This window comes from Dipteris shenzhenensis, chromosome 5 (genome assembly GCF_047967505.1).
Source record: "Dipteris shenzhenensis isolate YYH24624 ecotype China chromosome 5, Dip_SZ_1.0, whole genome shotgun sequence".
NCBI classification, from domain to species: Eukaryota; Viridiplantae; Streptophyta; class Polypodiopsida; order Gleicheniales; family Dipteridaceae; genus Dipteris; species Dipteris shenzhenensis.
Genome location: NC_141600.1, coordinates 6,005,549 through 6,033,135, shown reverse-complemented (window position 1 = coordinate 6,033,135; position 27,587 = coordinate 6,005,549). Strand labels below are relative to the sequence as shown.

Sequence of the window (27,587 nt, the reverse complement as noted above, 5' to 3'; positions counted from 1 at the left end):
TTTGAGAACTAAAACAGAAGGATCTCCTTATAGAAGACTATGCCCAAAAGTTCCAAAAGATGAAGGATAGAGTCCAACTGAGGAACAACTTGGAGATTACTTCTGCAAAGGATTCAATAAATCATTGCAAAGCACCGTGGAAGCAAGAGATACCCTAAATGATGATGATAACTTCGACAACATGGTAGTGGTTGCACAATGTGCCAAAAGAAGATTTGGTATGACGAAGTAGAAAACAAAGTGAAGAAAAAGAAAAGATTCGAGGCATTTGGATCGGATTTCAATGATGATTCCAAATCCGATAGTGAGGAAGAGGATGATTTAGATTCCAAAGAAGATTTCTCAATTGGAGGATTCCAATGATGAGGACAAGAAAAAGAGAAAGAAGGAGAAAAAAAGGAAAGAAGGAAAAGAAGCTGAAGTCCAAGGAGACTAAAAAGAACAAATAAAATTTTGCCTCTTCCGAGGGAGATACACTCGAGAAGAAAATCAAGGAACACTTGAAGAATATGTGCCTATTGGAAGCAAGCTGAATGAAGAAACTCAATTGTGAGTACTAGTCTCGAAAAAATCATGACAATGCTAGATGTTGGTATAATCCCAATTATAGGGGGAGACTCCCTCCTCATTTGCAAAGTAATGCAGTAGCCCCACCACCACCTATAGCAACAAATCAAGTAGGGGTGAATGCCCCACAAGAGGCAAGGAGGCCGCCCAATCCAAATTGGGGGAACCAACCTCATCCATACAATAGAAACGATGCTCCTAAAAATTGTACCTATTGTGGGCAAGCAGGACATAGACAAGGATTGGGATGCAAGCTTTAGTGCAAGCATCGGAATGATCATAGGATACGATTGTACCATACCAAAATCGCCCTCAACAACAACAATCACCAAATCAAAATCAATAGCCACTGGCACAGGTCAATGCTATAATTATACAAATTCATCAAAATTATTTAAGAAAGGAAGCTAAAGAAATTATTAAACCTATCCAAAGGGGGGAGGTAGATCTACATACTGCTTTGCAAGTGACCTATGACTATGCAGTTGTGAAAAGGAGACCAAGATGTCCGGAGAACAAGGCTATTCCAAGGCACTCGTGGTCATGAGATCCAAGGGGAAGGTCCCTGGGAGTAAAAAGTTGCATGTGGCAGACAAGTCAAAGAACCCAATTGATTGGGTTGAGCAAGATCACATTTTGCAATACCTACTAGAGGTTATTGAGAAAGTTAATGTTGTTGAAGAAGGAAAGCAAAAGAAAAAGGTTACTTTCAAAGACCAGAAGATGGTTCCAAAAATGCATGCAGCCAAACGTGATGAGGCAAAAAGACAACCTAAAGAGGTAAGCTAGTTGCAAAAAAGAAAGAGCAAATGGATGCTATTCAAAGGAGTGCAGCATAGCCATCTAAATGTACTATTTTTGAGCAAAAACAAGAAGGTGAGCACTCAGTGGCAGACACAATTGCAAGGAAGAACAGTGCAGAAGAAGCTAACGAGGAGGAGTTGTTTCAGAATCTGTTAAAGGCTAAAATTGATGTGACTTTGCTTCAAATCTTGAATTTGGTCCCAGGTTTCAAAACCCAACTTTGTCTAAGCTAAAAGACACAAGTACAACCTAATGGATAAGGCAACTGAAGAATCAAAACTAGCAGCCCATGTTGTAGCAGTTAAGGAAGTGATGGAGAAAGAAGACCTCAATGCCCAACAAGAGGAGCCTAAGGTAAACTCAACCCAAATAGAGGAGGTCGACTATAAAGTTCTTGTGATTGCAGTGGAGTATAAATCCCAACTGGTATCGGAAGTTTTGTTGGATGGTGGGCCTAGTGTGAATATATTATCTGAAGAATTGTATAAAAAGTTCTGTGTGAATGATAGCCCCTTTTCAAGTCAAGATGGCGGATCAGAGGCAAATTCAACCACTCGGAATAGTAAGGAACCATTGACCTACATGGTAAGCTTTGTGGTGGTTTGATTGGAGGGGGAGGAAAACTCTTATTCAATGTTGCTTATATGGATATCATTTGTCCTTCCCCTTCATTAAAGCTTGCATCAACATATAATGGATTTTTGTCGTAGGTGGTCTTTCAACCTGATCTCGTGGATGCGAGACGTAGCCAAGGATGATCAAGAGGATGAGAATCATACTCACGATGAAGATTCCAGTGAGGCTTCGATTGATTAAAGGACAAAGAGCAAATTGATGCAATATATTTTTATTTCTCAATGGGTTTCATTATTGGAAGTTGTATGGTTAAATTCACCACTGTAATATGCTTGGTAGTTATCAACTTTGTGTATTTTCCAAATAAGTTATCGACACTTTCTTCGAGACATTAATATTAATATCATCACTAATATCAACGCTAATATCAATGCATGCTATCTCTCAACTTATATCGATGGACATCATTTTCATTGCAAAACAAAGTAAAAAGCATCGATGAACAACATCGAAAAAGAGGCTAAGGTTGTAGTGTGTCAAGAGAAATACTATCTACATGTTTTTCATAGAAATAGAGCAACATCAAACTGCAAGGATGATAGATGGAGGAGCCATGCTTGGAACTGATAAGAGATAAAACCTCCTCCGCTATAGCCAAAACCTTCACTAAAAGTAGGTAAGGTCCCTTGTATTTATGATCGTGATTAGATTAATTACATAGTGTCATGTATGGGTTGCAACGATCACAAGCACTATCATTATGACATGTTTCTTGGGGTGTACAACTACTGCTATAATATCTGGTGCAAAGCAGAGCTTGCTAAGACTGTTTCTTTTAGTAATTTCTTGAATTTGGTTACTTTGATGGGTGGCCTAATACTATGTTTATGTATTAGGTAAAGAAATTTCTCAGCCTTATGACAAGGCATGATTCCACATCGAGCACTTGATCACCTTAATGGATGCCCACAATGTCCTTGGCCATATTTGCCACTATACCGCTTATGATGAAGATCCCAAATGAGGTTATTAGGGCATAGGAGGGGGGAGGCAAGGAGAGCACACCTTCAATCATTGCAAGATATTTAGCACAGTATATGTAGACTTGGCCTTGGATGTGATGGAGGCTAAAATGGGGGACTCTCCCGATTGACCAATGAGGCAGGCAGAGACACACATCATCATTACTATAAATTTAGTGGTGCTTTTGAACCAAAGACCCCAACTAGTAAAACTTGCATGGGACGTCTCCAAGATGCTTACCACTTCTGTTTAGTAGTGTGTAAGGTAGTAATTGTAACTTTGAAAGCTATGATATTTACCAATGTTCGATTTGAAATTTTGGTAGATGAATTGTATGGATAAAACCATGGATGGATAAAGCCTTTAAGCATGGGAAATATCTGCAAAACTTGATTTTGTAGTGCAATTCGCTTCAGATATCTAATTCCAACCAACTTTTCATGGCCTTTTCTCTGCCTTCAAGATCAAAGAAATTACCAAAATATGATGAGCATTTGAATTTTGCTTTGTGTGCCACGCGTGGTGATTTTATCGGCATTGAACTATGATTATGACTATTGACATTCAGGTAATATGCCAGTATCTTATCCATTCGTGAGACTTATTCATAGCATTAATATTCTCGATGCTTATATTCTCAATCACAGGGAAGGAGTGGGGAAGGGCCCGTTCCCTCAGATTATAACTCTTTGGGAAAGGAAGCGCACCGCCTCTCCGCCCACACTCTATGTAGTTATAATAATTATGTATTATATTATCATATAAATATTTTCAATTGCTCATCCATTCAAAATTGCTTGTTTTCAATCTGAATTCTTACAACATTCCTCTCTTTTGATGGGGTGTTTATTTTTTGTGAGCTTTTCCATTTTTTTGCGAGCTTTCTTGGGCTAAGCTCGGGGGACTTGATTTTTTTGCTCGTTTTTTAAAACATTATATAACACAACTCTTGGGGAACTTCACATGATATAAGACTCACATGTGTTGAGCAACACTTATAAGACAACCCTTGATCCGTGATCACTTGAGAAAGAAGGTTAGTTGGTAAGGTTTTAGGACATGGATTTAGAGGAGTGTGAGAGCTCAAGAAAATAAGGTAAGGGTTTCAAATGATAGATTCTTTTGTGGTTGCATATTTAGAGTATTCTAAACATGCATTAATATTTGAATTAATGTAGTGACTGGAAGCATTTGACTGATTGGAAGCATGCACATCTTCAAAGCAGTGCAATGATTGGAAGGATGCATTTTTTATTTGAAGGTAATTATTTCCAAATTGCATTCTTAAGAAAACCTTCAAATCATTGATTTTCAAACCAATGCAATGACTAATTAGAACCATGCCTTCAAAGCATCTTTTTGATCATGCATAAAAAGCATCACGTATTTGAGGCAAGAATTCCAAACTTGCATTCCACACAAGCACTACAACCAAGGAATACACACCAATAATGTAATAGATCCTAATATTGAAGACCTTTCATGTCTCTTTAATCACTAATGTTGATGATAACATATGTAATCCTCAAACCATGTCAAAAGAAAATCATGAAGATACTATTTGGGTCTCTTAAGATCGATGAAAGCCGTTATGCCAACAAGGTGTCCTAGCCCCACCTAGCTCTTTGGGCTCATTTCACAAGATAATTATAAAGATATTATTTCAGGTCTCTATGGACAAGAAGCTAACCTTTATGCCAATAACACCTCCTAGTTCTAGTTAAAAATTGCCAATTGTAAGTGTTCAATAGAAAAGTTAAACCAACACCTTTTAATTATATAGAAAATTGACACTCTAACAAAAGAAATTGCTTTATTCATATCACACCAATCATTTTGACTACAAACATGACCATGTTTGGAGTCATATTGACCAAGTTATGGCCAAAATAAGACTAGTTGTCCAAGCCCCCCAAGCACTTGAGGGGTTGCACTAGCACAACCCCTGGCCGTGCTTGGGGAGCTTGGACGGCTAGTCTTATTTTATCCATAACTTGGTCAATATGAGTCCAAACTTGGTCATGTTTGTAGTCAAAATGATCAGTGTGATATGAACAAAGCCATTTCTTGTAATATAGTGTCAAAATTCTACATATTTAAAAAGTTTTTGCTGAAAAATCTTTGTTTCATAAGAGTTTGAACTTATCATGCTACACATGGACTTAAATTTTTTCCAACCACCATTATTGTATATCAATAGTTTGAACGTATATATTTAGTAGTTATTAATAATCAGTAATTTTAATAAGAGAATAATCAATTATACTAAAAGGGCATCCTTATTAGTTTCATGTGAAGGGGAAGATTATCCTAAACAAGACAAAAAAAAGGATCCCCAAAGCTTGTTGGCCAAGGTCTATGCCAACACAATCCCTAGCTGAGCTCTAGGATCTCCATCACACAAGTTTATTCTTTCTCATGATGGCATGAAGGTGGTCCATAAACGGTGTGCATAATGGTTATAAGGTGATTAATGATTTATTGGTTGTATTATTAAACATTTTGCTCATGTGCATTAATTATATTTACTTTCATATTAATTAGTCATTTCTTGATCATTTTGTATACAACATGGATCAATCTTATGGAAAGCAAAAATTCAATGAGCTGTAGAAAGTTGTTTCAGAGGGAATTCGATAGAAGGAGCTTCGTGGGTCCCCAATTCCATTTCTTTTTTGTTCACTACACAAAATTCTTACTTTGAGGCTCAAATAAAGATAGCCAGAAAACCGTTAAGCTCGCAAAGGTGTATGTTTTTAGTGTTCTCTTTCATGTCTTTTGCATTCACAACTCAAAAAAAGCTCACAAAAAAATGAAAAAGCTCAAAAAAAATATCCCCCCCTTTTGATGCATGTTCTTAATGTGAGGGAGCAAAGAAATCCAAGCTAGATGTAAGATCAAAAGATATCTACACCTTTATCTATATGGTTGTAGTCCAAGTGACAATATTGTATAGACTACAATGAGGATCGATTAAGAGCTCTTGTGAGCGTCACCTTATTCATGTACTTTTTGGGCTTCAACTCCCAAAATGCACAAACAATATGGCCAAGTCAATAATACATCACCACCCTTGACATTTGTAGGGAGGATCTGGTCCTAACGGACCTTGTGTCATTTCTCATGTCCACATTTTTACTCAATAAAATGCTAGGATTCAAGTTCAATTTTGAGCTAGTAGTTATGTGCTCTCTACAATGGAAAGGCTGCCTACTGCAACTTAGTTTTAATATAAAAGTAACTTGGTTGCTTCTCCTTGATTTCTTAATGAGTGAAAGCCCTTTGGAAGTCTTAACATTATTAGGTCCCAATTCCCTACGTAGAGGAAAATAGATCGCGGGGGGGGGGGATTTCAGGAGGGAATTGGATTCTGGGATCATTCCATCCCGAAGTCCCCAATCCAAATTCATTCCCCCATGTGGAGGGCTCGCGGTAGGGGCTCCAGGCAATTACACGTGAAGGAGGCATAACTGGAGTGGAGTTGAGTTAACTCGAACTGGTGGCACAGTGCGCTTCCTTGATTGGGTTGTGTGTTGGGTTTGCAATTTCGCATGTATGTGTAGGTTGCATCTCTGTTTTGTGCATTGGCTTTCATTTTTGTGGTTTACTATGCGTGCTTTCTACTTAACAATCTTGTCAGGATTCATTGTTTGCTGTTTTTTTGGGGCTTTGAGAGTAGTTTGGGATTTTTGAGTGTTGGCTCGATGGATGATATGCCGTCGTTTTTCTTGTCAACTCGAGAAGCACATGCCTCCTATTTCAAAGGATGCTGGTGATGAAAACCAGATTTTTTTTTCTCCAACCTAGTGTCCTCAGGGTTTGTAAGTCGCTTTGTTTATGTTATTGGATTTTGTTCTTTTGCGAGGTACAGTTGTGGTTGTGAGGTATAGGTTTGGTTCAATAAGAACCGTGTGAGGAGGAAGACTCCTGCGACAACTGTGTGCAACATGATGGAGTGCGGTGGTTTGGGATGTTGGAAGATCTCTAATAGGAGTTTGCAGAGTAGTTCTAAGAGTCGAATGATGCTGTTTAAGGTTCCAATTGAGGGTATGATGCGTATCACATGACATAAAAGCATTGATGTGTTTTGAAGATATGATAGAACTTGTGGTTTGCAAGTTGAAGCAGCCTTTGAAATTTTGAGGAATCCTTATGACAAAGGTGGTGATGTTCGTGAGTATTCAGAGGTCTTGAAGGAAATTGTGTGTGATTATGCATTGAAGGTTGTTGGCATTTCCAGTAAGAATTTAGATGCAGTTTTGGGGAATACCGATTTTGGATGTAAGAATGTAGATGTTGTTTGGAAGGTTTGTACACTTGTGAGGCGTTTCGTGTTGTTGTGTAGGTTGATTTTATTCGGGTTTAGTGTTCTTTGATTCTTGCTTTGTTCTTAGCAAGATTATCCTGCTCCTGCCATTGGTTCGAATGGTGGTAATGTTGTTGAATGTTTAGAATTTGTGAGGAGGAGTGATCAAGTTTGATATGATATTGTGCATATTTTCATTTTTGTGTTTGTTTTTATGTTCTACCAATTTCGTTTGTTGTTTGAAGGATTGTTGTTTGCCTGTGCTTGAGGAATTGGTATGGCAGACTAGGGTTGGAGGTGGTTCTGTGGTTGTTTATCAGGTAAGCATAAATATTTTTGTTGCATTGTGTTTTATTATTTGTTTAATGTTATTATGTGAAAGGTGTTTGATGTTTTGTGTTTTGTGTTTGTAGGCACTGTCATGCTATGTGGTAGGTCTTGTTGGTGGGAATGTGTTGGCATTGAGTGCTAGTTTATCTTCGGTTGATATACGAGGTTCTTTTGGTTGGGATGGAAATTCGGTAAAGGTTTCTTCTTCAACGAATAATCGTGGTATTTTTGGGGGAACTTCTGTTGCGGCTTTGGTCGGAGTTGCTGGTATTCAATGTAATTGTGGTTTGGTGGAGAATGGTGCTACAGGTGTGGTTTTTGTTCAGGAAGTTGGAGGTGTTTCTGATAGGGGTGTGCATTCAATGAAGGTGTCTGCTGTGATGTCAGATGGTTTGGCTAAGGTTCTAGAGTTGCTTGATGGTTTTGAGAGTAGCGATTTGAAGCCGATTGCGGACAACTAGCCGCAAGGTGTGAAAGCATTGGCGTTGGAGAATTGTAGTCCAATGTTTGAAAGTTGTGTTGTTCAACAAACCGTTTTTCATAATTGTGTTGTGAACATTCTTGGAGGTGGGGGAGGATTTGCAGAGAAGAAGGATTGATTGCGGAGGAGGAGGATTGATGCAAGGTTTGCAATTGATCTTTGAGACTTTTCATGTTTTGTGAAATTTTCGTGTACTCTGAACATTGTTTGATGCCTGTGCAACTATCATGCGAAAGAGTTTTTGTAAATATCATGGGAAACGATTTTTGAGGAAATGTTTAATTGTCATGTTTTAGAAGGCTGTAAAAATGTATTGGAGAATATTGTGAATGTATTAAGATATTTTTTATTAAGGTGATTGTTTTTTGTGAATTTCTCATGTGATTGTTGTTTGTTAATCGTAGGTTTGAGTAATTCTTTTGTTATGTTGGTTTATTTAAATGTATTTTGTGAGTATGTAACTTTGGTTCATTTGAATTTAGTTAGGTTAGGTTATTGAATGTGATCAGTGGTGGCTAGCGGTGGCTCCGTCGACCACAGACCTTTATGTAGCACGAAAGGGATTGCAGGAGGGGATTCCAGGATGGAATGTTCCCGAAATCCGACAAGCTACCGAGGGCTACGAGCCAGATTCTGGGAACATTCTGTCCTAGAATCCCTGACCAGGATTCATTCCTCTGCATGGAGGGCTGGGGGGAGGGGGCTCCAGGCAAGTACATGTGGCAGCGGCGTAATTGAAGTGGAGTTAACTCGAAGTGGTGGCACATTGCACTTCTTTGATTGGGCCGCGTGTCAGGTGTGTAATTTTGCATGTGTGTGTAGGTTGCATCTCTGTTTTGTGCATTGCTTTCGTCTGCGTGGCCTTCTTTGCATGCTTTCTGCTTAACGATCTTATTGCGGTTTGTTGTTTGTTGTTTTTGAGTGGCTTTGAGAGTAGTTTGGGATTTCTGAGTGTTGGCTCAATGGAAGATATGATGTTGTTCAATTGTGTGTGGATGGAGCTGTCGGTGAGGTTTCAGTTTCTGCAGAGCATCTTAGCAAGGCATGTAGGTGATCTTGGTGCGGGTATGGAGGTTGAAGGAGTTTCTGTTAGTGATTCGAAGAAAGGTTTAGATCCGAGTGGAGATGGGAGCAAGTCCATGCCATTCTTAGAGTTGGATCTTGATATCTTGCGTGCGGTTAGTAAGGGAGGGGAGAATCATAGTTTCGGAAAGGATGAATGGGCTAGGCAGCGTTTTGATGAGTGGAGGAGGTTGAAAGGCTTGGATTGTAGTGTTCCTATCGAGAAGATGTTTCGGGAGCTGAACGGATTGTTGCAATAGTTTTTCTTAGAGGCTGTCAAACTTGATGGTAGAATGTATCCTTCGGAGTCGTTGATGAACATGTTTAGATGTTTTCGCCGAATTATTCGTAAAGAGCAAGAGGTTCGCATTGCTTCTTTGGGTGCTATCGAAGTTCCTTTCAACATTTGCGTCCATCATGTGTTTCGGGGGAGTCAAAAGGCCCTTGTACCTGTAATTAATCGTCGCAGTGTGAAGATGGGATGCACCTGCTGGAGATTGAAAAGTTCTGTAATTGGTTTGGAGTAGGAAAGATCGATTCTTAGGAATGTGGATTTTGCTGAGCTCTCCTCGAGGACTTCAGAGGCGATTGCTTCCTATTGTTTGAGCCGATTTTGTATTCGAGGAGGTTTTGAGTTGTACATGCTTTTGAGGCGTGATTTTGTGACTGGCCGTGACTCAATGAGGGAGTATGTGGCTTCCATGTGTTTCAGATTGTGTTGCATGTTTGTTTTGCGTGTTCTTTGGTTTTTAATGTTTTTTGTTTGTTGTTTCAAGTATAATGAACTCTTGTCGAAAAATTACAAGGTTGATGTGCTGCGCTATAAAGAGGAGGATTTCCGTGCTCTTGTCAAGGTACGTGAAGGTGATGTTTTATTCACTTACTGTTAGTTTGAGAAGCATGATGCAAGGTTTGCAATTGATCTTTGAGACTTTTCATGTTTTGTGAGATTTTCATGTACTCTGGACATTGTTTGAGGAAATGTTTCCCATTTTGTAAAAATGTAATGTTTTAAAACATTGTAAAAATGTATTGGAGAATATTGTGAATGTATTGAGATATTTTTTATTAAGGGGATTGCTTTTTGTGAATTTCTCATGTGATTGTTGTTTGTTAGTTGTAGGTTTGCGTAATTCTTTTGTTATGTTGGTTTATTTAAATGTATTTTATGAGTATGTGACTTTGGTGTATTTAAATTTAGGTTATTGAATGTGATCGTTAGGGCGGCATTAGGTTTGGTTAGGGTGGGGTTAGCTGTGAGGGAGGCCGGCAGTGACCGTTGCGCGGGCCCACGATGGATTGAATTCAAAAATGGGGAGCCGTTGGCCGGCTATCAGAGTCCAGACCACTCTGGGTGGGTCCGTGGCGGCCACGACGAATGGGAGTGCCAACGCCTGCCGCTACTTTGGCAGGGGCCGCCAAATGTGGGGGTCCTCGTCGGCTTCATCCCTGGCTTCCTCTCTCGCTGAAGCTCTTCTCTCCCGCCCGCTTCTTTCCACCACCTCGATCTCTCTCCAAACAAGCAAACGCGGGGAGAAGGGGGGCGGGCTCCGGAACCCTAATCGGTGTTCCTTCTGCCATGCAGCCTCACGACTTGTCTTGCTAGAGCCCTCAACTCATCCCTTCTTTGCCTTTGCCTTCTTGCCATCGCTCCCCCCACCGACCTTCCTTCCTCCCGTTCCTCGCACCATGTCGCTTGTCTCACCTCAGCAGATGCTTCCCAAAAGCTTCGCATCTCCCCGGGAGAAATGACAGCGCGGCTTGCTTCCCCGCTCTTTCTCCGACATTCCCACTCTCGTCTTCACATTCGTTTTGAGACAAAATCTTCTAGTCCGGGCTTCTTCTTCAGCTGCCGCATTTCGGGAGGCAGATCTCTTTGAATTCTTGAAACAATGGAGACAGATCTCCCTGCGCTATCCAGCGCTGATGCGGGTAGTTCTTCAGGAGAGGGAGCTCAGGCGGTAAAAGTAGCTGTTCATATACGACCTCTGATCGGGGCTGAGCTGTACCAGGGGTGCAAGGACTGCGTCTCTTTGGTGCCGGGCGAACCGCAGGTGTGGTCTCCCTCTTACCTGCGAATCAACACACATGCCTCGTAATTTACAGATTGCAATTCATGAATCCCAAGTTTTCATTCAAGGAGACCTTTTTCCTATAGCCTTACTGGGAACACGCCAGGCGTGCAGGCTCCTCCATTCTCATCCTTCAAAATGCGATCTACAGAAGACTTTCTTCAAATCGGTGGAACATCACGTGATCCTTTGCTTCTGTAGATAGAGTTTAAGACTGGAGACAGTGTGACCACTGGATCCAGAAAATAGGAGCGGAACATTAAAAACTTGTGAAGAAGCTTAAAATTGAACATTAAAAACATATGATTCTTGAGATTCGTTGAGTTCAGACGTAAGAGATACCTTTCTGTTGCTACTTTCGTGTATGCCGCCAAACTAATGAATGCTTCTTCCTCCAATTACCCGAGCTTCTTTAGCAACGAACGCTCATGGGTTGGGGGAAACTGCTACCTCCCTGCTGGGTATCTTGTGTATATATACTTCAATGTACTAACTACCTCATTGCTTGATCTCTCCGCTCCTGGGTATCTTTGAATTACGTAACGCTATCACAGGACATGCTTATGTTTCAACAAAGTTCTGGAGTGCTTTGCGTTTTGATCACAATAAACTATCCGACTTATGCTATGTGCAGGTTCAAATAGGTAACCATAGTTTCACCTTCGACCATGTCTACGGTAGCACAGGTTCTCCATCGTCTACCATCTTTGAAGATTGCGTCTCACCCCTTGTGGAGGGCCTTTTTCATGGCTATAATGCTACAGTGCTCGCTTACGGACAGGTATGGTATCTTAATTGATCCTCATACAAAACATAAGTGTTCGCTATTGCAAACCCTAACTGCATACCTGATTTGTGCTCTTAAGTCTCTTGGAAACTCTCATGATGGCGTGCAGACTGGGTCAGGGAAGACCTATACGATGGGGACTGGATACACAGTTGGAGGGAGTTCAGAAGGAGTGATTCCCCAAGTTATGGAGATGATATTCAAAAAAGTTCAAATCTTGAAGGACAAGAGGGAATTACAACTTCGGGTTTCTTTTATTGAGGTGCGTCACAGACATCGAATTTCCAAGGGTTTTTTGTCATCTATGGTTGTTTCTCGATCTGAAGGCCTCAATTCATCATAGGCCTGTGTAGTATACAAACTGCAACAATGTTGCATGCACCCCAAACGAATTGGGCAGGGGGGGCGAGCGCACGTGCGTACACACACACAACAAAATGATAATGAACATATGCAGCACATGCACACACGTGCATGCAGGTGTACTTCTCATGCATGGTGACACCTTTTTTTTTTTTTCAAAGAAATACGGTGACACTTAACCCACAGAGAGTTAAAACAAGACTTTTCTTGTGCCTGTACAGAGGTGTGGGTGGCTTGCTTTTGTGTGGGTTGTCGGCGCATTTTTTACCTGCATATATATATATAATATATATATATATATATATATAGAGGGAGAGAGAGAGAGAGAGTAGGTTTACAAATAATTGAGCACGTAAAGTACATGTGGCATTTCCAACTTCTGCTAGGTTGTTTTGGGATCCGAAAGCTGCAATGTTCTGAATGGCAGGTTTGTGCTGCCAGCAAAGGCATGGAAGAATTGAGAAAAGCAGGGAACCTACTTTTGGCATGGCTGTGAGTGCTTGTGCTTTTGTGCATGTGCATATTGGCCGATTTGGCAGGTGTCCAAACTCCATTGTAGAGAGAGAGAGAGAGAGAGAGAGAGGAAGAGAGAGATTAACGTCTTAGGAGGCCTCATGGGCCTATGAGACAAAATCAATCAAAATGAATAGTCACTACATCTGACTACCAGAGAGTTGAGAAAGTGCAGAAGGCATCTCCTGGGGATGCATATAGCATCTCTTATTATTATATGCCAGCTATGATGGGGGGCAAGGTTTGGGTTGACTGAAAGTGTATGGAAGAATTGGCCAAAAAGCAGGGCAATAACACGTGCAACAGTTTCCAATGCCAGGGTCGTGTTTCTTTTGGGATTTGAAACCTGAAACGTTCTGTATGGCAAGTTTTTGTCGACTCTAAAGCATGGAAGACTTTAGCAAAAGCAGGGAACTAAATGTGCGGCAGTTTCCAAATTTGCCAGGAATGTTTCTTGTGGGTTCAAAACTTGAGATGTTCTGTATATTCCAAACTTGAGAGTAGGTTTACAAATAATTGAGCACGTAAAGTACATGTGGCATTTCCAACTTCTGCTAGGTTGTTTTGGGATCCGAAAGCTGCAATGTTCTGAATGGCAGGTTTGTGCTGCCAGCAAAGGCATGGAAGAATTGAGAAAAGCAGGGAACCTACTTTTGGCATGGCTGTGAGTGCTTGTGCTTTTGTGCATGTGCATATTGGCCGATTTGGCAGGTGTCCAGACTCCATTGTAGAGAGAGAGAGAGAGAGAGAGAGAGAGAGAGAGGAAGAGAGAGATTAACGTCTTAGGAGGCCTCATGGGCCTATGAGACAAAATCAATCAAAATGAATAGTCACTACATCTGACTACCAGAGAGTTGAGAAAGTGCAGAAGGCATCTCCTGGGGATGCATATAGCATCTCTTATTATTATATGCCAGCTATGATGGGGGGCAAGGTTTGGGTTGACTGAAAGTGTATGGAAGAATTGGCCAAAAAGCAGGGCAATAACACGTGCAACAGTTTCCAATGCCAGGGTCGTGTTTCTTTTGGGATTTGAAACCTGAAACGTTCTGTATGGCAAGTTTTTGTCGACTCTAAAGCATGGAAGACTTTAGCAAAAGCAGGGAACTAAATGTGCGGCAGTTTCCAAATTTGCCAGGAATGTTTCTTGTGGGTTCAAAACTTGAGATGTTCTGTATATTCCAAACTTCTGCAACAGATGTTTCTGCACTCAATGTTAGTTTTGAAGATACTAAATCGAATTGTATAACGTGTGTGGTTAGTCAACTGGCAGTGTGTTGAAGCTGGTTAACATAGAAATTTTCCCTCCAACTTTTGCAACTTGTGCTAATGGGTTTGCAATATGTAGATAGATGTGTTGCCTTGTTATGTTTCCCTATGTTGGGTTGTCTGTAAGAATGAGAGTGAAAAAGCCTGCACAAAAGAGTGTGGCGATCTGTGAGGACAGCAAGAGAATAGATGGTCCCGTGGGGCAGCAATCTGCTTAGACACGGATGGTGGAAGACAAAAAGGAACAGAAACCTCACTGTACCATTCGGGTTTAACACCAAACTTTCTATATGTTTGAAATTTCTGCCAAAATGTTTATGGAAACTACATTACTAAAAAGCTACTGGATCTACTTGTCTAAGCAGCAGGTAGTCATGTAGATGTCCCTTTCTTTGGTTGATGAGTACAAGAGAGTTAAAAGTGTCTATATGGGCTTGGGAAGATAAGCAAGGTGCATAGAGATGGAAGAAGGAAATGTAAACAGAACAGCAGGAACTACATGTGGCCATTTCTTGTTTCTACCTAGAATTTGCCTTTTGTTGAGATTGAAACTTCAAATTTTCTGTATGCTTCAAAGCTCTGCTAAAAACCTTTCTGGAAACTATGGAACTGAAAGGCAACTGATTGTATCTGGTGGGGTAGACTGCGCTAAAGAAGATGCAAATTCAAAAAGATCTGTTGCCTGACAATATTTGCTTTCTTTGTTGTTAGACTTTCATGTAATGATTTGAATGAACGCTACTACAGATCCTGAAGGAAGAAGTGCATGACTTGCTGGATCCCAATCTGCCTGTTTTGATCAAGTTAGAAATGCCCAATGGCTTTGGGTCAAAATCTGGAGCACCAGGGAAACCACCTATTCAAATACGTGAGAATGCAAATGGAGGTATTACACTTGCAGGAGTGACAGAGACAGATGTCAGCAGCCTTGAAGAAATGGCAGCATGCTTAGAACAGGGTTCTCTTTGCCGTGCAACGGCAAGCACTAACATGAATTCTCGCTCCAGGTTGGTCATTTTTACCCATTTCCTCCAAGTATTTGGAACAAAGTGATTTATTGTTGCATTCAAAAAATTGAGTGCTTAGCTGGTTGCTTTCTCCTTCTCACGAATTTGTGCCTTCTTCCAGCCGATCACATGCCATTTTTACCATCACACTAGAGCAGAAGCGTAGATTGGATCTTCCTCCAAATGCCCATAGCAGCTTTTTAGATGACACTAGCGATGACTTTCTTTGTGCAAAATTGCATCTGGTCGATTTGGCTGGATCTGAGAGAGCGAAAAGAACAGGAGCTGACGGAATTCGTTTTAAAGAAGGTAGGAAATTATATTTTCTGCATTGATATAGTGATACTAATGTACTGCTGCATTGATATAGTGATAATAATGTATAAACAACTATGAAAGCCTTTTGTTTTGTGCCAGATGTGCACATCTTTAAGGGCCTGTGTGCCGTTTGTCAATGTGAAAAGGGCCTTAGGGCACATGATATATTGCCATCTTAAATCTTTTAAAGGACATGGCCTATGTGCTTTTTAACACAGGTGTGCACATCAATAAGGGCCTCCTTGCCCTTGGCAATGTGATAAGTGCCTTAGGGGATGACAAGAAACGCAAAGAGGGTGGGCATGTGCCATATCGTGACAGCAAGCTTACACGACTCCTACAAGTAAATATTGCAATAAAAGAAACGCTTACTTCTCAGTATTTTTAAGTTTTGGAAGGCCCTGTTAACACTAAAGGAAAGAGTTCACAAGTGTTTTTGCACTCAGTCCTATTCTGCATTCGGCTTGTACGCAGGATTCTTTGGGAGGGAACAGTCGGACCGTTATGATTGGTATGATTTCATCAGCCCATCTTGATAAGATCTGCTTTCAACTGTATCAACATCACATCATTCGTGCTAAATTCTTATTCTTTTTCACATTGGTTGGAGAGGATGACATTTTTCCATCCTAAAAACTCCTCACATTTTGTGATCCAATTTATTTTTTGCGAACAATTTCCTCGATAAAATTTGAAAGATTAAGAAAATCAGCTGGGAGCTGTATGCACATTATTTGAAACTCTGTAGTGATAAGAGTACAATAACAAAATATCTGTGTTGCCGATCTTTTGGATCTCAGTGCATGCCCAATAACCAGCGAGTGAACTGTGATGACTGTAGCTTGTATCAGCCCGGCAGATTCAAATGCGGAAGAGACATTAAATACATTGAAGTATGCAAATAGAGCGCGCAATATTCAGAACAAGCCAGTTGTAAGTCTTTGCAAATTTGTCATGTTGGTATTCCCGGTCTTTGTTACTAAAGTTGTTCATAGCTCCTGCCATGGAGAAGAAAGCCTAATCAGACTTTTGTACAGGTGAATCGTGACCCTATGGTAGCAGAGATGCAGAGAATGCGGCAACAGGTTGAGCTCTTGCAAGCTGAACTTCTTTGTATGCGGGCAGGTGGCTCATCTGATGAGATACAGGTACTTATTTTGCTATCTCACACTTGCTCTACTAAGCTGTGCCTTTGTGTAATCAGCCAGAGAAGGGGGGGAGTTCCCCATAAACAGCATTCAATAAAGTCCCCGACTTTCCCCTCATTAGAGCAAGTTATAACCACTGAGGTTTATGGTTCACAGATGCTTACAGCTTGTAATCACTAAACTACTGTGACCTGCTCAGATATTGAAGCAAAGAACTGCATGGCTTGAAGCAAGTCTCATAGAGCTGCAACGGGAACTTCAAATATCACGTGACACGTTGCAAGAGCGTGCACAACGTATACTTGAAGCTCAAGTAAGATAAGCATCAAGTATTAACTTCCGTGGATTGCAGCTCCATGCTGAGTTCCAAAGTAGAAAATTTATACCTGATGAGAGATCTTAAGAGATTTATATGCCTACTGTCTGGGTAGGTTGAAAGAGATAAGTTGCAGCTCAAACTGGATATGCTACGAAGTGGCAAAGGATGGGAAGAAATTGATGAAAATAATCAGCCCTCGGTTTGTTGTTTCCAATTTTAGGTTGTTGATGGTTTTATTGACATAAATTGAATGATGAATCACCCAAATAATGGTCCTCTACTAAGTTTTCAGATCTGCCATATTGTCTTCCATTTTGTAGGAAGCAAGTGTACTAGAATCTTATGCAATACGAATAAAAGAGCTCGAAAATGAACTACAACAGCTGCGCGATGGTGGTTTGCAAGCATTGGTTTTTTCACAAAAACAGACTGCCCTTCCAAGGAAGGATGGCTCCATCGTGGACCCAGAGATATCCAATCTTGACCGACCAGATGAAGTTGGAGGTAGGGACATTATTAAACCTACTGCTCAACACTTTCACAAATGACTGCCCTTTCTACCCTTAATATTGATGGTGTTTTAAGCATTTAAAAACATGCATATATGTCCATAGTTGATGAGGCAGGTGACATGGAAGAAGAAACTGTGGCAAAAGAGTTGGAGTACGTACGCCTACAAGATTTCATGGATAAAGAGCTTCAAGAGTTAAACAAGAGGCTTGAACAAAAAGAGGTGCCAATCCTTTCTTTGGGTGACCAAAGATATGGAGTTCTTATGCTTATTAAGCTCTAGATTGGCATTGTGACAAACATTTACAAGATTAAGCTTTGAAACATGTATAATAACTATGTTGAAATCTGAATTATCCACTTGGTGCAGGCTGAAATGAAGACGTATGTAAAATGTGATAGTGTAGTTCTTAAGCAGCATTTTGAAAAGAAGATAGTTGAATTGGAAGAAGAAAAGAAAGTCTTACAGGTATGTAGCCTTTTTACGGTGCTTGCTCATGCACTTGCATGAGTAGTGAGTATTGCTAGTGTTGAAGCTAGGGCTTACTTTCCTTCTTTCTGTTCTTCTTATGCAGAGGGAGAGGGATGCCTTGCTCACAGAACTTACAAGCCTAGCGAATGCGTCTGATGATCAAAGCCAGAAAACACAAGAAACATATATAACAAAAGTGAAGGGTTTGGAAGCCCAGGTTAGCAATAATGACATCCGTGAATAAATGGTAGTGATATTTATGTGGCCTGTACCTGTGGTAGCTCTCGTATCTTTAAATTTTATTTTTTGGATTGCATGATTAAAAGTTGGTTTGTTCTTATGTTCCAGATAGCAGAGCTGAAGAAGAAACAAGAGAATCAGGCTCAGCTTCTTAAACAGAAGCAGCGAAGTGATGAAGCAGCAAAGCGACTGCAAGATGAGATTCAGCGTATCAAGACCCATAAGGTATAGGATATGCCTTAATTTCAGGCAATTAATACCTTTCCAATTAGAATATGCATAGTTTTTCTTCTGTCATTGCAAAAGTCAGATTTGATCACATGCAGGTACAACTGCAACACAAAATGAAACAAGAGTCGGAACATTTTCGCTTATGGAAAGCTTCCAGGGAAAAGGAAGTCCTTCAGGTAATGATAGTTCAAAATACGAGCTGCTATGGTATTTCAAATTTCCTTGTTGGCAATGGCAGCAGCAGGGCTTTTAATGAAGGGGTTATATTGTTATATTACAGTTGAAAAAGGAGGGTCGAAGGAATGAATATGAGATGCACAAGCTTCAGGCTCTCAACCACCGTCAGAAAATGGTATCTGATTATGTCACACTTGATACATATTCAAAGGCGAAGCTGCTTTCCTCCTGGCAAATTTTGATGGAGGAAATTGTAATAACAGGTACTGCAGCGCAAGACAGAGGAAGCTGCCATGGCTACACGTCGCTTGAAGGAGCTTCTAGAGGCCAGAAAGCCTTCACCAAGAGAAAGTTCAATATCCGGTAAGAGTATTTCCCGGCCATCTGACCTTAATATCTCTGTTTTTTTGTCAAACTATGTTTGGCACGGGGGTTTTCTTAGAAAACATAGATTATTTACAAATAAATTTATTATGGCAAAACCTCATCTCAGACAGCTGGTGGTAGTACCTCCATGTCGTTGATTTCAAGAGGAAGGTTTTAAAAGGCAGATAGAAATTATTGCCCTTTCTACTGTGAGCAAATGAGTTTCCTTGGGAAAAACATTACCCGGTTAACTCCCCCTGACAAAAATCCGTAATTGTATGGATAAGTCATTCTGCATATATGTACCTCATCTCAGACAGCTGGTTGTAGTACCTCCATGTCGTTGATTTCAAGAGGAAGGTTTTAAAAGGCAGATAGAAATTATTGTTGTAGTACCTCCATGTCGTTGATTTCAAGAGGAAGGTTTTAAAAGGCAGATAGAAATTATTGCCCTTTCTGCTGTGAGCAAATGAGTTTCCTTGGGAAAAACATTACCTGGTTAACTCCCCCGACAAAAATCCGTAATTGTATGTATAAGTCATTCTGTATATATGTACATAGATGCCAGGAACATGCCTAAATTCGTCCTCTAAAAACTGGAAAAAGACTGCAGCTCAACAGTCACCCATATCGTTGAAAACCATGATCTCCATGACAGATACCAGGGACTAGCTACTATGGCTTCCCAACTGACATCATCCATGCTCAACAGTGGGTGTAGATTAGCAGATACATAAGTCCAAATGCATGCTGATGCTGAAACAACTGTGCTATATATATTCATCTAATACGGGGCCAAATTTTCTTTGGCCCCAACTTAAAATATTAAATATTTCAAAAATCAGCAGATCTTTGCAGATTTTTCTGATTCGAACAGACACGTGCTTGTGCCGCGTTGATTAACTTCGATTGACACTCCAAGAACACATGGTTAATATAGCAGGAAGTTCCTGACGATACAAAGTAGGAGTATTGGACATTCAAACTTGCAAAGTTGTATAGTGAAAGCTACACGTTTCTTAAAAAGATTTTGGAATTACAATTGTCAGTCAGATCAGCACTGAAAATATCTTAACTTGTTGTTCTGAATCTGTCTTGGCATGTTTTGCTTACATGGGTTCCTAACGCCAATGGTTCAGCAGGTGGACAGGTAAAGCTCAAATAGGGACATTTTTTCCAGTTCATTACTTTGAAAATGGAGTCAACCTCTGAAAATTGCTTGTTCTTTCAATCATACAGGCAAATGAAAAGGGCTTGCAACAATGGCTTGATCATGAACTAGAAGTTGCTGTGCATATTCATGAAGTTCGCAGTAATTACGAAAAGCAGACTGACTCGTAAGTCTTTGTGATTCCTTTTAAACTTCTCTAAGCCTTTTGTTACTGAATTTTTACGGTCTTGTTAACAAATTGAATTTGTTGCTTAAAAAAACTTGGACAGGAGAGCTGCTTTGGCCAAGGAACTTGCTAAACTCAAGCATGAACAAGACGTACAAACTAAATCGGCAGATGATATCAAGTTGAGGTAAATGCCTCTACATTCTCGATGAAAGATATTTGGGCTTCACCAACTTGTGCAGCTGATTAGATGGAATATTTTTGGGCAGCTCCGGAACTATACCAGCATCATCAATGTCTCCGAATGCAAGACAGGCAAAAATTGCTTTGCTTGAAAGCATGCTGAACGCTTCCTCTAGTGCGCTCGTGGCGATGGCCTCCCAACTGTCAGAGGCAGAAGAGCGAGAGAGAGCTTTTAGTGGCCGTGCTCGCTGGCAACACATGCGAAGCATGGGGGATGCAAAAAATTTACTGCAATATGTTTTTGGTCTGGCAGCAGATGCAAGGTTCTATCTTCATGCTTAAACAGTTTGGGCACTTGTAGTTTGGAAATTAGATTGTTAGACTTATTGATGGCCAAGCAAAGGGGATGTAATGTGTGTTGAATGGTGTTCTAAGGCTCTTCTTGCATAGCAAGTTCATTTTGTGTGCTTCCAATTTCAAAGGTACTTTGCTTCTGTTGAGCTTACAGTAGGAGTTCAATCTTCACCTTACTGTTTGATGTTTGTCAGGTGCCAATGCTCGGGTAAAGAGTTGGTAAACAAAGAAATGAAGGAAAAGATTTCCGAGCTTACAGAGTTGCTAAGACAGAGTGAGGCTCATAGAACAGAAAGAGAAAGACAGCAATTTGCAAAGGATCAGTACGTTGCAAAACTGCTTACCTCTGCTGCAAAGGTCTGTGAACTGAAACAGAGCAAATGCTTGTTCCATAGTCTCGCTTCTCATTTTCTATAAGCATTGACTCTTGGAGTGATGCGCTTTATACATACGTTCCAGATTGGTACAAATGCCGCAATGAAAAGCTGCATCGATGAGATTTCTAAACATTTCCTGGAGTTGGGAGACCTTGGACCCCGACAACTACAGTACTCTGATAACTGGTCCGGTGTATCTACAAGTGGCAACTATGGCCTTCCCTATGATCTTCGAAAGGCATCGCCTAGAGACTTTCAACATCACCATTTCTGCTGTCCTTGCATAAGTTTTGGTTGAGCTTCACACGAAGTGCACATGCCAAGGCGACGCAATTCCCTCCTGGAAAACTAATTTATATTTTGCATTCCCTACATGCAGGTTCCACGAGGCCCACATAGCAATACTAGCACAGACCCTGATGGAAGTGATTTCTCTGAAGCAGAGTCTGACATGGACATTGATGAGGATCTTGAGGATGATGAATCGGATGAGGATTGGAGTGAAGGGGGGGATAGGCGAGCAGTTAAGCCCAGGGTGCCAATGGAAAAAAGTAGGATCCGCAAAATAAAAGGCGCCAGGTTCCTTAGTGGGCTGCAAGGAACTTTGGACCCTGTTCAAAGAGAAACCACTGAAAACAATGAAAGTGAGCCAAAATCAGATTTACCGTTGTGCTGCTCTTGCAGCCGGGCTTCGGGCTGTAAGACAAGTAAATGTGAATGTAAGGCTGCTGGTAGTCTTTGCGGCTCAAATTGTGGGTGTACAATTAAAAAGTGCGCAAATAGAGAAGCTGGAGTCGTGGACGTTGAGGTTTCCGAGGTGGCAGAAGCGCTGGAGACTCTTAGGTTGGATAAAGCACAAAGAAAGACGGAGGTCCAGTCTTCTGACATTACTTCGGAAGAAGTTAAGAATGCGGAACAAGTTTTGGTCATACATGGCGCATCGTTACTTGGAAATGTATGGAATGATGAGCTGCAGATGGTGAGTGCAGCTGCCCCCCGTAAGGGAGATGGAAACCGTGATCACGATAAAGCGGCCCGTACACCATTGTCAGACATCGGAAACAAGGTCTTTCTTTTACCCTACTGTTTTGATGTAGATGTTTTGATTCGTTATCAGCTGCTTTGTCAGGTAACAAGAAAGTACTCGTTCCGGATATGCTTCTAGTAGATGTACGATCCGAGGCTTTGGGTCTAACTTCTGCGCTGCTTTTCAGGTTTCAGAGGCCGAAGAGCAGCCAAAGATGAAGCAACGCAAACGATGGGAAAGGGCTCTAGTGCAACTAGTTCCAGTGACAGCACCACATTCCAGCTCCGATGCCGTTGGTAACCGCCATATTCCTGATCCAGTTGGAGGTCGCCAACTTGACGCAGGCGTTGCAATGGAAGCAGTATCTTTGCCTTCGGAGGCAGCGCATATGTCTGCCGCGTCTAGTGCGTCGGCAAGCAGCAACACGGCAAGGTTTTCCAACGCTGCTGAGACAGCCAACTCCCAAAGGGATGTGACCGTGCCTGGCAAACTGGTCCGAAATGCTAAGAAGAAATCAACACCTCCGTCCAGTCCATTACGAGCTCGAAATGTCCATGCCGCTGGAAGTGCGGAGGAGGATGGTTTGAACAAAAGGCTTCCCAGTATTGGAAGCTCTGCCGCCTGTCCCAGGGGACCAGCGGGAGCTGTCCAGGAAAAGGAAAACGTGTAGATAGATAGATGCGGAGTCCATCAGAATGACCTCAAGGTTATCTTTGGGCGTATCAGCACCTACAGCCCTGTACAATGTTCCAACACACACAATTTCGGGCTCAACAACTGTTGAACTCTGTATCCTCACCAATAAATCTTATTCTTTACATTTTGACGTCTAACACGCCACAAGTTTGCCCGCTCCTCTAATTGCAACATATGACCTATCGTTCTTGGCTTCTTCTCTATATTCCATTGTGTGTAGGGTAATGAGGCTTAGGAGTGCGACACACTTAAATTTACCTATAGGCGAATCATCATTGTTTTCGCTAAACCATCATAAACTCCTTGTTCTCGCCCTATGTAATCCTTAAAGTGATCTCACCACCTTGGATAGCTCTTTTCTTTTTCTTCTTAGGTGCTTAAGCTCTTTTATAAGTCTTAGGTGTAGGATAGCTTGGAGCATTCCATTGGTAGTTATAGTCTATCTTGCAACATGCCAACTCATCTTAGGGATTGAAATGTGCGACACACTTAAATTTACCTATAGGCGAATCATCATTGTTTTCGCTAAACCATCATAAACTCCTTGTTCTCGCCCTATGTAATCCTTAAAGTGATCTCACCACCTTGGATAGCTCCCTCTTTTCTTTTTCTTCTTAGGTGCTTAAGCTCTTTTAGAAGTCTTAGGTGTAGGATAGCTTGGAGCATTCCATTGGTAGTTATAGTCTATCTTGCAACATGCCAACTCATCTTAGGGATTGAAATGTATATATAAGATACTTTATTTATTGAGTTCCCCAAACAAATTGTTTTGTTGTAGCAAACAATATTTTCGATGTCGTGGAATCCTACATGAAACAAAACTACACTTTGAAAGCCCTATGCGACATAGAAATCGAACTAGAATAGGCTAGACTAGAGTAATTTGTGTGAATGACTAAAGCAACGATGGCATGCACAACGTATTAGTAAGAAATCCTAAGTCAGAAAGTTGTTACTTCGATATAGCACGTTGTGGACTACGCACTCCAATAGGCATCTAAGTTGAGTATCCAACGTTGTTGAAAGGGTTAATTGGAGCATCTAAGCTTCGAGCAGTTTGAGGATTTCAATGAACGGTTGCTGAATTGAGTTATTATACCATGATGGATGAATGCGAAATGTGTTGGAATCAGAACAACGAGATGGAAACCTTCAAGACCTCTAGCTACAAATTGCAAGCACACCTTGATGCTATTGATAGAGTTACCTACGTTAACACCCTCGTAATAAGGATTAAGGCAAGTATGCTATTTAGTCCAAGTGGGCCAATTAGGGAACAAAAGACACTTAAAGGGAGGGTTGTTAGTGGAAATAACAACAATCTTATGGTTCAAAAACCTTTGGTTAGGCTAAGTCACCCCTAGTAGAGTCAATGCAATCAGGACATAAGGGCCGATTAGAGCGAATAAGACACGATGGGGTGGTAAGGTAGGGAACAGGCAAGACCTAGCACTTAACTTAATCATGATGCCTCAAAGACCTTAGCCACAAGGAGCATCAAAATTCTAAAAATTGTGAGGTGGTAGCATATGATGGATGAATAGAGAACAATTCAAAGGGCTAATTGGAGCATCTAAGCTTGAGGGTTTCAATGAACTATTGTCAAGGTGACCTACTAAAACATGATGGATGAAATCCGAGATGTGGCAGAATGAGAACCACGGATGGAAACCTTCATAAGAGCTCTAGCTACAAATCACAAGCGCACCTTGACACTGAACGTTTTTTTCCAAACCACTTTGAGGTGTACGGCCTTTCTTTTTCTTTTGGATTCCTCTACACCCATCGATTACCTATGATTTGACTGCATCATACTGTTCCACTATTTTATTAATTCTTCCAACATTTTGTATTCTTCAAAGACTTGCCCATTATTCTTAGTGTACTTTGATTTATGTACTGATCTAGAAGCACATTTCATTTTGTACATGCGTACATATGTATATCAACATATGTATATACACGTGCATGCGAACAAACACGTGCCCGCACACACACACGCACACACACAAACCTCATATGTTGGAGGTGGTGGCCTTCACCCCTCACATGTGTGTAAAATGTGTGGTTTAACACTAGTTTTGTACCCTGGATATAAATATGTCCTCGAACACTTTTGTGTTTTGTTAACTTAGCACTTCCTAGAATTATTCAAAGGCATTAATAACGTATTTTTGGGGTTATGCTTATTTGACATAATAGCTTATGTACTGAAAAAACTTGGAATTAATATGGACTGAAACTCACACCTATTACTTTGAGTTTTACTAAAGTCTTAATGTTAATCTAACATCGAAATGTCAAGCTAGTTTCTCAGTTTTTAGATAAAGCAACCATACTTTTTTATTAGAATGAGTTGTTAAAGAGTTTATAAGTCACAGAGTCTAAGGATAACTACAACACATATGTTTAGATCTCTTTAGGGCTAGATAATCATATTTATTATGATCTATGGCTTGAGATGTAATTTTAGCAAATGTTGACATATAGTGAGGCAAAATTTGATCTTTGGCACATTCTTTGACATGTATAATAAGTCACAAACTCAAAAACACTGTGTATGTCGTCAATATCATATTATGGAGTAGCATGAGTTTTAAGGAGACCAAATATCATGTAGAAACCAAATTCAAACCTTATTTTGATTGTTCATTATGCTGTAATTTAGGCTAGTTTCAATATACAAGGGGTAACTAATATCATAGGAGCTTTAAAACATTTAAATTATACCTATAGAGTGCTTATAATGATGAATGAGTAATACCAATAAAAAAAAGTCATATCTAGAACACTTACATACAAAGGATAATTCAAAACTATAAAAGCTAGATTAAATGCCCAACTTGTTTTGTTAGTTGAGATTAAGAGCACTTAATCTCTTTAAGCTGTGGCCTCTATTGTGATGGGGTGACTTATACAATTTTTATATTGTTAAGATATGACAATTTGTGGCTATTATGTGTAGTAAATGAAGATGCGTCTTTATGAAATATGACTTACAATGCAAACCACCCTTGTTCATTGCTAAATCAAGCTTGCAAAAATGTCTTTTAATAACTCTTAGGTGTTTGATATACTTATAAATACTTTGCAAAAAATACTAGCTTATTGATATCTTTTTTTTTTCAAGCATGCCATATAAAGTTTCAAATTTGAGTAGTATTGTTTGGGTGAAAATCTATGTTACCACAATTTTGCAAGCATTTTGTTATCACTTGTAATGGTGATTTTTTTGCCAAAAAACATCGAAAGGAAAAGGACACTTTTATGTCCTATTATGCTACCAAACTAGTGTTAAGTGCTTTGTGACAAATGGACTTGGGGACAATAGTCCCATATGAATGATGAAAGAGATCCTAGAATATACAATTGTCTTGATGGAAGACCCTCATCAATATCCCAACTGGCTCTTTTACGGTGTGAGGAGGCATGTGTGGCTATGCGATGAGGATTGGGACCCCTGTGCTCCTTGGGTGTTCCATTTGGCATATTGACATGGTGTGAGAGCCATGAATTTTTTTTGGGCTTAACTATCAATGGATGTGATGATTTTAGGACTACCTAGCTAATGATGTAGTGGCAAAAGCTATGCAACTAGCTGATTGTGTGTGCTAACAATAATTGTGATAGCGGCTCCTAATGTTGAGAGACTAATTTTGACGCCTCCTTGTAGCAGTCCGATTCTCATCCTCTAGTCTATTGAATTCTTCCCAAGGATTACATATTTACCTAATCATGTAGCTTTTTGTGTGATTTGCATTTGTGAACATCATTTTCACAAAATCACATATGCAATGATGATTTTTTTAAATCAATATTTAAAAAAAAGAAACTAGGTATATAGTAGTAGTAAAATGACTCTTACCACCAGTAAATGGCAAAGATACTACTGGTAATGGGTGGAAAGCTGTTGAGAAAAATTGCACTACCACCGAGGTAACAGTAGTAGTACTGGCGAGAAAAGTTGGCATAAATTTAACCGATGGTAATATTGGAATTATTGATGGCACTAATCATTGTATTGCTAGTAGATGTACCTTTACCACTAGTAACATATCTGCTACTGACGGTGATACTAATCCTGCCACTTTTGTATACAGAGTTCAATTTTAACCACTTTCGATTTGAGAGGTAATTCTCCCCTCTTATCATTAGCTTCAAGGGCCTTGCCCTCAGCGTAGTCTTTGGTGTTGTGCTCACAAGGCACAACAGCTAGATGGGGACACTCCTAGGGTCAAGTCCATGTATACTCTCAAAGAGGGAGGTGGTTTTTGTCATCTTTTTTTTCCATGCATTGTATCTTGTACACCATATGTTGCACTAACACATGGATTTTGTATATGCAGATATTGTATCCAATTTTCAACTTTCACTTTTTTCCCCAAATTCCTAATATGTTATTTGCATTTTTCTAAAAGCCTTTTGATGCTTCTTTGAAATATTTTGATACATTCCCCGATCAATAATTCCAATATGACATGCACCGTTTGGAGAAAAATCAAGCAAGATATTGTTAGGGTGTAAGTCTATGTGTAACCTGTATAATCTTCATCTTGAAATAACGTAGCCTATCTATGCTTTCTATTTCTACTTTGATGTTAATGATTCTTGTGTTTAGTGCCAAGGGGAACTTTCCGTCTTGCAAAAAAAAAGAAGGTTTGGCACTAAACAC

At 40.3% G+C, this 27,587-nt stretch overlaps 1 protein-coding gene across 1 annotated transcript; it reads left to right on the top strand.

Annotated features, from left to right (window-relative positions):
- The first annotated feature begins 10,961 nt into the window (after positions 1-10,961).
- Positions 10,962-23,040, top strand: LOC147901551 (kinesin-like protein KIN-4A). Its single transcript, XM_087375366.1, has 28 exons — positions 10,962-11,203; positions 11,856-12,002; positions 12,118-12,270; positions 14,901-15,160; positions 15,282-15,469; positions 15,697-15,821; positions 15,953-15,989; positions 16,320-16,411; positions 16,516-16,626; positions 16,826-16,939; positions 17,058-17,144; positions 17,266-17,449; positions 17,560-17,678; positions 17,826-17,924; positions 18,031-18,144; positions 18,276-18,392; positions 18,494-18,574; positions 18,679-18,750; positions 18,839-18,944; positions 19,262-19,267; positions 20,081-20,091; positions 20,181-20,278; positions 20,382-20,465; positions 20,548-20,784; positions 21,010-21,172; positions 21,275-21,430; positions 21,572-22,258; positions 22,407-23,040. Exons 1-28 carry the CDS (start codon positions 11,042-11,044, stop codon positions 22,887-22,889), a joined length of 4,293 nt encoding a protein of 1,430 aa, XP_087231492.1. The 5' UTR covers positions 10,962-11,041; the 3' UTR covers positions 22,890-23,040.
- Positions 23,041-27,587: the final 4,547 nt, after the last annotated feature.